The 11,572-nt window shown below is 35.0% G+C and overlaps 2 protein-coding genes and 1 long non-coding RNA gene across 3 annotated transcripts; 2 read left to right on the forward strand and 1 right to left on the reverse strand.

The window, feature by feature from the left end:
- The first annotated feature begins 1,610 nt into the window (after nucleotides 1–1,610).
- On the forward strand, nucleotides 1,611–4,079 carry LOC133860821 (probable glucan endo-1,3-beta-glucosidase A6). Its single transcript, XM_062296482.1, has 5 exons — nucleotides 1,611–1,662; nucleotides 1,775–2,249; nucleotides 2,341–2,864; nucleotides 2,985–3,290; nucleotides 4,042–4,079. The coding sequence occupies exons 1-5, from the start codon at nucleotides 1,617–1,619 to the stop codon at nucleotides 4,077–4,079; spliced, it is 1,389 nt and encodes a 462-aa protein (XP_062152466.1). The 5' UTR covers nucleotides 1,611–1,616.
- Nucleotides 4,080–4,628: 549 nt separating this feature from the next.
- LOC133876066 (uncharacterized) lies at nucleotides 4,629–5,163 on the reverse strand. The gene is made up of 3 exons (XR_009901520.1): nucleotides 5,103–5,163; nucleotides 4,749–4,821; nucleotides 4,629–4,671 (listed from the first exon to the last, which is right to left on the reverse strand). It is a non-coding gene; the product is annotated as an uncharacterized LOC133876066 (long non-coding RNA).
- Nucleotides 5,164–7,412: 2,249 nt separating this feature from the next.
- On the forward strand, nucleotides 7,413–7,739 carry LOC133867112 (uncharacterized). The gene has a single exon (XM_062303833.1). The coding sequence runs from the start codon at nucleotides 7,413–7,415 to the stop codon at nucleotides 7,737–7,739; it is 327 nt and encodes a 108-aa protein (XP_062159817.1).
- Nucleotides 7,740–11,572: the final 3,833 nt, after the last annotated feature.

The raw sequence follows: 11,572 nt of genomic DNA on the forward strand, positions 1-11,572 counted from the left end.
ATGACGGGAGGTTGCCTCAACACCCAATTGTCTCTCATCTAGTGAGCGGCGGCCGTCAAAGTGGGATATGGTCGATCGTCCCTCACTTGAGGGAAGAAACTTCTTTTTAGAGAAGGAATTGAGGTTGATCGCTCTGCAACAGATAAGAGGTGTTTTTTCTTTTTTTACATTTTTTTTTTTTTTGAATAAAACAATAATTTTATAATAAACTGAGTTCAATTATTCCACATGTCAATCAGGGATTAGTTGTGCCATGAATCTAAATGTTCGTTTAAAGGTTTTTTTATATTAAATAGCTAGCTAACCGTAGGCTCATTTTGGATAGATAATTACCTCAGAATCTTTATGACAGATAGTTTACCTCAGAAGTACAGACAGGATTAATATTTGGATTTTAACTTGGGCCAATGCTTCCTAGCTATGACATTTTTTTCTTCTTTCGGCCCACATAAACTGGATCGGGCTGAAAGTTGACTACTGTGGACATGCTTGCAATCCATACTAGCAAATCTTGTTTAAACTCCGATCCAGACATGGGATCCATTGGTAAAATTGAGGCAAATCAGACCATGTTCAACCGAAATAGTAGGCCTACTGTGACATGGAAGAACCTTTGGAATATATACACTTACTGTACACACACACACACACACGAGAGCACAAAAATGTAAAATAAGGCTTGTTGCTAATTCAAATTAAAAAATTTAATATATATATATATATATATATATATATATATATATATGAGATAAATGTTTGGTTTTCATCTTAATTTTAGTCATCTTCATACAACAAATGAACAAATTCACCATTGAATATGCACAAATTCGATGATGAATTTACAAAATAAATTGATAAAAGATGGACAAGAGATGAATGCGTAACAATCTCTCAATATATAATTATCGATGAACAATAGAATGACATTAAAATTAAAATTATATCACACTAATTAATATGGTTTATTACATGATCATTGCATGGCGGTAACTATATATTATGGTTTTCACAAACTCTTCCCTCCCCTTGAGCATGCCGAGAGGATCGAATTAATTACTTCTTTCGAGTACAAATATTATAAGCCGTTGGCCTCTAGAATTTGACAAAGCAAGTATATATGCATGCGATTATATACGTGAGATTAATTAAGTTGTTTAAAATTCAGGCCTCTCTTCTTTTTCATTACATAATTCATACGTAGCTTTTGACGTGCCCCAACGTCTCTATTTCCTCACTTTCTAACTACTTCCTCGAACTAGCATGCAAAAGAAGAATGATCGAGAAACAAATGGAATCCAATTAAGAGCCCCTCTTTCACATCATAATCTTTGCCTTTTCCTTTATATTTTTCCATAATTACTTCATCATTTGTGTCTGATCGATGCTTAATTTCCTTCGTTTTTTGGCTCACAGAATCTCGTTTCTAATTTTAACACACAAAGATCATCGAGACATATATACAAAATCTCAACACATTAATTGATCTACTTATTTTCTCTTATATACTCAATATCCACACCTGGCCTTCCGCATTCCATCATCTCCGGCCTTCCTGCTTTAAAAGCAAGCCAATCGTACCAGAAGAAAACCATCGATCCCTTCCATCTGTACGAGACATGGGTCTTGTTGCTTTCTTTCTCTTCTGTCTTCTTGGTCTCTCAAGTAATTAAGTTAATTATATATTATTATTAAACCTCTTCCAAATTGAATATATGTATATGTATATATTATATACTAATATGATCACTTGCTTTAATTTGCATGACAGCCACAGGTGCAGAAATTTCGAGCAAGATAGGCATAAACTACGGCATGCTAGGAAACAACTTGCCGTCTCCAAATCAAACCATGCTATACATCCTTTCTATGAAAGTAGGCCGCGTGAAACTCTACGATGCCAACCCAGAAATGTTGAAACTTCTTTCAGGAACCAAGCTCCAGGTTTCTATTATGGTCCCAAACAACGAAATATCAAGCATTGCTTCCAGCCAGACCGCCGCCGATGAATGGGTCCGAAACAATGTCGTTCCTTACTTCCCCGACACCATGATCCGTTTCCTACTTGTTGGCAACGAGGTCCTCAGCTGCTCCTCAGACCAAGATCGGCAAATGTGGTTCGATCTTGTCCCGGCCATGCGCAAAATCAAAATCTCTCTCAAAGCCCAAAACATCTCAAACATCAAAGTGGGTACGCCGTTAGCCATGGACGTGATGCGATCAACTTTCCCACCATCAAACGGGATGTTTAGGTGGTTAAATGATCATATCACTTATTCTAAAAGTTTAAGTTAATTCATAGAAAATAATGAATTTAACCTTTTAATTTATATTCCAACACAGGTCTGATGTATTGAACAGCGTGATAGTACCAATGCTACAATTCTTACACGAAACCAAATCGTATTTCTTCCTCGACGTGTACCCATACTTCCCGTGGGCAGCCAACCCTGGTCACATTAGCCTGGATTACGCATTACTTAGAGGAAATACTCGATACACCGACCCTGGAAATGGCTTAATCTACACAAATCTTCTTGACCAAATGCTTGACTCGGTGACCTTCGCCATGACCAAGCTTGGCTTTCCGGACATCCGGGTTTTGATATCGGAGACGGGCTGGCCAACTGCAGGAGATATCGAGCAACCGGGAGCAAATATACAAAATTCAGCCACCTACAACCGGAATCTCGTACACAAGATAACAACAAAACCACTCATTGGGACCCCGGCTAGGCCTGGCATCGTTATACCTACATTCTTATTCGCATTGTACAATGAGAACCAAAAGAGCGGTCCAGGAACAGAGCGAAACTGGGGCTTGTTGCGCTCGGACGGGACATCGGCTTACGATATCGACTTGACAGGTATTAAATCGCTACTTATGGCAAAAGAAAGCTGATACGTCGTATCATAACCTATCTTAAAAGCTTAAGTCCATAAGAAAGAACAAATTTAATCATTTATAATTAATATTCTAACAACAGGGAAGCAGCCATTATCGGACTATGCACCGTTGCCCATAGCGAACAACAACGTGCCGTATAGGGGCAAGGTTTGGTGCGTGGTGGCTAAAGGGGCGAATTTATTGGAGCTAGGCACGGCGTTGGCGTTTGCATGCAGTGAAGGTAATGGCACGTGTGATGCGCTTGCGCTGGGGAGGGAGTGTCACCAACCAGTTTCGGTGTTTTGGCATGCCAATTATGCATTTAGCTCCTACTGGGCGAGGTTTCGGAGTCGGGGCGCGACTTGCTTCTTCAACGGGCTTGCGCAGCAAACGACAAAGAATCCCAGTGAGTTTTCTCAACCAATATTAAATTAAGAAATGTTAGAACTTATTCCGGTGTTGTTATGGTGTCCATCCGAAAATATATAAATGTAATAAAAAAAATTAAAAATTTATATTCATATTATCTAGAAGGACATATATGTAATTTTTTTTTATTACATTTATATCCTTTCAAATTATCTCCAGAAGAACACTAAAAGAAGCTCTACTAAATTTCTTGCTAACCGGATTGAAAAGAATTTTGTTCAAAAAATGTCATGTGTAGGTGTGTTCTGCCCTTGAATTGTTTTTACCATTTTATCTTCATCTAATTTGTTTAAAACGAGGATATTAAAGATATCATTTGATAATATTTCATTAACAAACCCCTCTCCGATCCCCTCAAGTTAATTGGTGGATTATATTGGTTTTAGCATACTGATATATGTGTGTTTAATTTGTTACATAAAAAAAAAAAAAAATTTTAAAAAAAAATGTTTATATGCCTAGCCTCCTTTGTGCATAAAATTGAAATTAAAACAAACAAATATGATATTAAAGAGCCCAATAAAAGGTGCATATAAAATTAAGGATCAATCACTAAAAGCATGAACCTCAAAGCTCATAATCTTAAATATGTTTCATTGTACGCGCGTGATCGTTTCGCATTGCAGTCTGAATTAAACTCTCCCATGGTTTGCTTGATGAAATCATTACAGATAATTGCTCTCTTTCTCTGGATTTTTATTTGCCTGTTTGGATTATGAATGGAGCAGGTCGTGGATCTTGCAAGTTCCCAAGTGTGACTCTTTGAAGATGATCCATGCAGCTAGCTTCTTCCAAAAAGCAAATAACACTTGAGATCCATGCATGCATGGTTCACATACTTTAATAGTATTTGTTGTTTTGGGTCTCATTGATGTTGTGATGAAGTTGGATCAGACAATGATTCAGTTAAACTTGAAGGAGCGCTTGTGATTTTCTTCGTCTAAGTCACTCATGTGAAGCACTCAGCAACCAAGTTTTGTTCGTAAATTGACTTCAATTACCTTGAAATAATGTTTATGGAAAGTGGATACATGTTGTCAAAATCAACTTAGTGTTTTATTGATATTTCAAACCGGCCATCATGCATGCCGATATACTAAATGTATGCAGCACACATAAATAAAATTCCAATATATATTCAGCACATAAAATGCTGCATGCAACACACTACAATCCACTACATATATATTACATTGTTTGGTGTTTAAAAAACATTACAAATACACAACATATATAAAAGAAATCTATTAAACATTATAGTCTACGGAATTACAAATTAATAACACCACAAAATGCATTAATTATGCAACAAGTAGCAAGCAAATCAGGCACCAGTAACCAAAGCATGCAGCACCGGCCTACAAGTACAAATTAATTTAAAGTAAAATATAATAAAAATTTACTTGTAAATAAAAAATTAATAATAATAACTAACCTTCGTTACAAACAAACTTTAGCCAATGGATGCTTAATTCACTTCTTGAAGTTGAAGGTGAATATATGCTCATCTACAATAAAAATAACTTGAGTTAAATGAATAAATAAGTAATGAAAACTAAGTTTCAATTAATTTATAAATATTTACCTTTGATCATCAAAGTTTCCCACAAATTTTTTCTCCTTATCAAATGTTTTGTGCAAATCAAGGCGTCAATGATAATTTATATATTAATATACGGTCCCCAATATAATGCTAAAGGCAAACTGTAATTTTCTACAAATTGATCAATGATGTAGGGAAATTTCTGTAATTTTTGAAAATGTAAATGATGTGATAGTTTTCACTCACTTGGGCATCGATGACATGTTCCGTCTCACCTACCCCGGCCCACACATGCGAGCAATCTCAACCATCCATCTTCACATTCTCCTCGCAAGAGCTTTCTCCTCAACCGATCGAGCTAATCAAGTTTGAATCTTTGGCAGCTCGGTCAATCTCAATCGATCGAGATTACCAAACCTCAAATCTCAACTTTCATTTTTCCGAGAAAATATCCACTTACGCGTGGCAGTGCCTACTCGTTTGATCAAGACCGTACCCATTCTCAGTCAATTGGAATTATACTGGTTTGAATTCTTTTTTAATTTGATCTAATACCCACAAGTCTTATCGTGCTCAATCTAATTTCACCAAGATGCATTATGCATATGGGGATTCAATATTTTATTCTATTGTTTTTATTTGTCCCTAGTACTGTTACAATATATATGTACAGATCGAGAGAATGGAATGTATTATGCTACATCTATATATAACCGTGGTATAGATATGCTAATTAAGTGTGATAGATGAACTACATTTAAGATTCAATACTTTTAACACCTAATTACATAATTTACATTTATCTTAGTCTGATTAAGGTTGAAGTTTTCAAAAGAACTCCACCAGGAATTAAGAACAAGATTAATTCCATTTTTCTAGGCCCTCAAAATTAGCAGGACAACTTTTCTTCGAAATGGATCTACATGGATGATGTATTGTGAAAGAGACATATATAGATAATTTCACATAAACACTCAAACACACAAGGAAAGGAATAAATTAGTCGGGTCTCGACTAAAAAAATAAAAAGGGTTAAATAGCCTATACATCCATGTGCTTTATGACCTTTATTTTTTGTCCTCTCAGTTTTACTTTTTATCAAATTTGGTACTTGTGGTATATGAAAAGACGGAAATGGTACTTTCGTCCAAAACTAACGTCCAACCATGTCATCCTACAGGTGTTAGCGTGCATGCGCGACACCTGTCATCGTGGTATACTTTAGTGCTGACGTGGCTATCATTTTTTTTATGATTATTTTAATGATTTCTTATATATATATATAAAATCTGGGGTGGCTGGGGCCATTTTTGGGGTAGCCGAAACCACCCCCATTTGGCATGGGGGTGGCCCAAACCTATTTTTTTTTTCACAGGGGTGGTTCGGCCACCCCCAGACCGGCCAGCCACCCCTAGAATTTTTTTTTTTATTTATTTTTTTTTTTAAAAAAAAAAAAAAAATCTTTTAAAATTAAAAACCACAATTTTTTTTTCCAATATATACCCCTGTGGTTTTATACATTTCATGATGTGCCACATGTGGTTTTAATAAGTACCAGAAATGGTACTTTATACACAAATAATATTTGGTATATTTGGTATGCTTGTTTTGAACCAAAAGTAACATGTATGCCTGTCGTGTATCAAAATAACATGTTCACAAGAATTGAACCCTTCATAAAAAAATAAAATAAATAAAAAATAATAATAAAAAAAAAAAAACAAAATACAATCAGTCCTGTGTAACAATTGGAAACACAAAATTATATGCGTGACCAATTGATATAACTCAAAAAATGACCAAATGTTTGTTACTTAAACACAATTTTTTTTTCCAATATTTACCCCTGTGGTTTTATAAATTTCATGATGTGCCCCCTGTGGTTTGAATAAGTATCAGAAATGGTATCTTGAGCCACCCCCTTTGCCAAAATGGGGGTGGCAACCACCCCAGTTTTTTTTTTTTTTTTTTTAATATATATATATAAGAAATCATTAAAATAATAATAAAAAAATGATAGCTACGTCAGCGCTGAGGTGTGCCACGGGGACAGGTGTCGCGCATGTACGCCGACACCTATAGGATGAGGTAGCTGGACGTTAGTTTTGGACGGAAAATTGGACGAAGGTACCATTTTTGTCTTTTCATGTACCATAGGTACCAAATTTGGTAAAAAGTAAAACTGAGAAGGCAAAAAATAAAGGTCGTAAAGCACAAAGGGCAAATAAGTATTTAACCCAAATAAAAAATTAAGCACGGCGCTGCAATCTTGCATGAGATAAACAAATTATTTGACCCTTTACGGAGTCTTTTTGCTCAATCCTGATCTCTTTGGGTTGTTTGGGTGCATTCCTATTGGCTTAAGGGGAGAAACTTGTGGAATATAGCTATCCCCAAATTAAAGTGTGTTCTTGGAGCTGGAAAAAATCAATCAACCTCCATGAGTTGGCTAAGGAATTCATCAGTTTCAAAGTAGGAAAGGGTCATTCCATATTTCTTTGGCTTGATTGTTGGCATCCAACTGGAAGATTGTTGGACACTTATGACTTCCGCATTATGTATGACACTGGTAGTAATCTGGATGCTCATGTTTCCTCTGTTCTTATTGATGGGCGCTGGGTTTGGCCTCCCGCTCGGTCTGATTTCCTTGTGAAGATTCAGAGTCGGTTGTTTGATGTTGCTATTGGGGAAAGAGACATTCCGATATGGAAGGCTTCTAGAGGGATCTACTCTTGCTCTGAAACCTGGAACTGTCTTAGGACTAAGTTTACGGAAGTTGCTTGGAGTCATGTGGTTTGGTTTCCCTTGGCAATCCCAAGACATGCGTTTATCTTATGGCTTGTTTTCAAGGGTGTTCTCGTTACTAAGGAGAGGATGTGCTAGTGGGGTTTTGAGGGCAACACTTTATGCAAATTCTGTTATGGGGGGCAATAGTCTATAGATCATCTTTTCTTCCATTGTAGCTTCTATCGGGGCATATGGAGAAATTTGATGGCCCTATGTTTGGTTCAACAGCCTTTTACCGAATGAGACGATGTTGTGAGTTGGTTGTGTTATCTTAAAGGTCGTAGCTTGCAGGTTCTAGTCTGTAAGTTGTGCTTGGCGGCTGTTGTTTATCATTTGTGGAGGTTGAGGAATGACTTGTGTCATGGGAATACCCCAAGGACCGAAGAAACTCTTGTTACCCAAATTCAATGGGAAGTGAAAAGTAGACTTTTGTTTTGACGGAAGGATGGGAGGTCAGCCATGGCTACTCGGTTGATGCAGATTTGGAGATTGTAGTTGTTTTGTGTTGTTGGTAGATTGTTGGCTGCTTTACTGTAAGGCTAGTTTAGCTTGTGTTGATTTTGTTTTGGTGAGATTCTAGTTTTAACTGGAGAGAGTTGTATTTACAGTGTTTGGTTTATAAAGTGTTAGTTCATCCAAAAAAAAAGAAAAAGAGAGAGAAAGATAAAATAGAAATATGAATAAAATTGGAAGGATGATTGGTTTAAGGGAATAACTTCAATCGGGCAGTGGTAAAAACCAAGAGGTTTTTGCCCTTCAATAAGAGATTGACACATTATCATTAAACAAGAAAAGTAAATATTAACAAAACCTAGCAAAATATTGGATCTAAATCATTCTTTTCACTCTTTTATTGACAAAAAAAAAAAAAAAAAAAATCCCAACCAGCCTCCGCCACTGCCCTAGGCTGGAATTGGGGGTGGCTGGGTGTCCGGCGTGGAGCGGCGACGGTGTCTAGGGTGGTGGTGGTTGGTGGTTTTTTTTTTAGTTTTTTTTTTTCAAACTAAAAAAGTTTTTTTTTTAAAAAAGGATTAGATTAAGTGTTTTGCAAATAATTATTTTTCTTGTTATAGGCTGATGTGTCAATTTCTTATTGTTAGGCATAAAACCAGTATTTTCTGCTCTGACCAGACAGAAGGAGCTCTCTTGGTTTAATAGTAAGTATTGGAGATTGTGCGACATGTTAATTAAATGACATTACACTATATATATATATATATATATATATATATATATATATATATATATATATATATATATATAAAATTAAATACAATAAAATAAAATATTGATAGTAGAATAGTTCTTACTCTTGTTAATTGAAGTGAAGAGGATCTTATTGCTTCTATTTGATATCATATGCATGAATTCATTAAATATGAACAGAACAGTATGTCCCCAAAGGGTAACTTAATCAGCTGGAAACCATGCCTCATGAAGCGGAGGTCACTAGTTCGAATCCTCCCTCCCCCCTCATGTGGACATGTCAAAAAAAAAAAAAAAAAAAAGCAGGCTAATCCGTTCAACCAACCAACCCGTACACTATAAGAGCATCCATATCCGATTCTTTAAACAATTTATTTTTTAAAATTATGAAGAACCACACTTTAAAAGCACCCTATATCCGATTTTTGCATACCATTCATATTAATTAAAGAAAATGCTACAATAATTATTCATATATGAATATCTCTTATTTTATTAATTTTTCTCTCAAAACTCTAGTTATCTCTTTAGTTACCCTTCCTTAAGCCTAAAACAAAAAAGAAAAAAAAAAGAAAAAAGAAGTTACTTTTTCAAAATAAAAAATGAGATGTAGAATTTTTTTTTAAAAAGTAGTTTTCAAAATAGAAAATAAAATAGTTTTAAAGATCCTATAGTATGTGCATTGTGGACGTTATATAAAGCCTAATTGGGATCCTACAATAACAAAGAAATTGTAGATTCTCAAATTATGAAATTATGTCGTTTCTTTACTTCAAAATGTTTGAAAAAAGTCCCCTATTAAAAAGGTGACATGTTACTGTTGATAATTAAGTATATTTTTATTAAGTTTTTTCTTTGTATATTATAAAAAAAAATGATAATAATAATTTGAGCAAAAACTGTATTTTGGTTTTTTGAAGGACAAGCATCTCTGCAAAAGCTAAGAAGAATTCGTTTGTGAGGAAAATCCTTCCTAGCTTTCTTGATAACATGCCACAATTTGAATAGGTATAATTTTTCAAGTGTTTCGATATAAAAAAAAATAGCCTAAATTTCATAATTTGAAAATCTACAATTTTTTTTAATGATTTTTTTTTTTAATTGCAGTAATAATGGACTCTATCCCTTGAAATTGTCAACGCAGGACGGAAAAATTAGTGGTGAAAGTGAGGGGCAATAATTAACTAGTTAAAGCATCTCCAGCAGCAGATGAGACAAATGCCTCAAAATAGTCAAATTTAACTATTATCAGGTTTTTTTCCACTCCAGCAAATGAGGCAAAATAGCTACTATCGTTATAAAATGAACAGTGAAGAGGCTATACAGCCTATTTACTGTCACTGTTCATTATATATCTAATAAAATATTTAAAAAAAACAAAAAATGTATTCTACTTTCTCTCTTCTCCCCCCCCCCCCCCCCCCCACACTTTTCATTGATTCTAGAAAAAATGCATTTTCGAACGAAATGGGGTGAGTTTGAGAGAGAGTGAGATTGAGAGGAAGAAAGCAGAGCGAGAGAGAGACGACGGAGCAAGAGAGTTGAGTGAGAGAGAGCGGAGCGAGAGAGAGCGAAGCAATAGAGCATCGAGTAAGTGTTGGGTATTTGGCGGTTGAAGGCGTTGCTACCCAGCTGAGACCATAGAGCTTTAAATTTTTCATAGAGCAGAGCTTTAAATTTTTCATAGAGCAGCGATTGAGGAGAGACCACTGAGCATGTGAGTTTCATTAGTTTGATGGAGACCCATTTTCGGTCAATTGGAATTATACTGGTTTGAATTCTTCTTTAAGTTTTTAACTAAATATACTTTTAGTCTCTTTTGATATAATACCCACAAGTCTTGTCGTGCTCAATCTAATTTCACCAAGACGCATATGTGGTTAAATATTTTATTCTATTGGTTTTATTTGTCCCTAGTGTTATAATATGTACGGTGAGAATTAATGTATTATGCTACATCTATAACCGTGGTATAGATATGCAAAGCGTGATAGATGAACTACATTTAAGGTTCAATACTTTTAACACCTAATTACATAATTTACATTTATCTTATGCTCAGTTTGTTTCGACATAAAATAATTTCTGTCGTAAAATATTTTTGACAAAATTATTTTTCAGAAAAAATGATTTTCTCGAATATATTTTTCGACGTTTGGCTCGTACGAAAAAATCACCAATAGCGAAAAACGGAATCCAGCCACCGTCGCCGGATTCCGACAAACCAGATTGTGCGATAAGTTAATTAAATGACATTACACTATATACAATAAAATAAAAATTTGACAGTAAAATAGTTCTTATTCGTGTTTCTTGAAGTGAAGAGGATCATATCACATGTATTTGATATCATACACATGAATTCATTAAATATGAACAGATATCATATGCATGAATTCATTAAATATGAACACAATGATAGGCTAATTTGATCAACCAACCAACACACTCCGGTGTTGGTGTTCAACCGGAAAGGCGGAAATGGTGAAAGGGCTACCATTTATTAATTTTCTCTCTCTCTCTCTCTATTTTCCTCTAGTTCATTGAGGCATTAAATTTTCATTATTTTAGCATTTATTTCGCGTGACAATTGGCATATTGTGAACTGTTAGATGTAAAACATGGTTAGGATTTAACAATTTGAGAATTTCAAATTTAAAAAAAATTTGAGGAAATCCTGATCCTGGAATTTATGAGTATGTATGCATTTAAAAAGTTGGTAT

Source organism: Alnus glutinosa, chromosome 1 (genome assembly GCF_958979055.1).
Source record: "Alnus glutinosa chromosome 1, dhAlnGlut1.1, whole genome shotgun sequence".
Taxonomy (NCBI): Eukaryota; Viridiplantae; Streptophyta; class Magnoliopsida; order Fagales; family Betulaceae; genus Alnus; species Alnus glutinosa.

What these genes read in the sequence shown, in the direction of transcription:
- LOC133867112 (XM_062303833.1), top strand. Translation starts at nt 7,413, where the DNA reads ATGTATGACACTGGTAGTAATCTGGATGCTCATGTTTCCTCTGTTCTT.
- LOC133860821 (XM_062296482.1), top strand. Translation starts at nt 1,617, where the DNA reads ATGGGTCTTGTTGCTTTCTTTCTCTTCTGTCTTCTTGGTCTCTCAA. An exon ending in CTGTCTTCTTGGTCTCTCAA is followed by an intron (nt 1,663 to 1,774) that starts GTAATTAAGTTA and finishes TGACAGCCACAG; the next exon opens with GTGCAGAAATTTCGAGCAAG. An exon ending in GCAAACGACAAAGAATCCCA is followed by an intron (nt 3,291 to 4,041) that starts GTGAGTTTTCTC and finishes TGAATGGAGCAG; the next exon opens with GTCGTGGATCTTGCAAGTTC.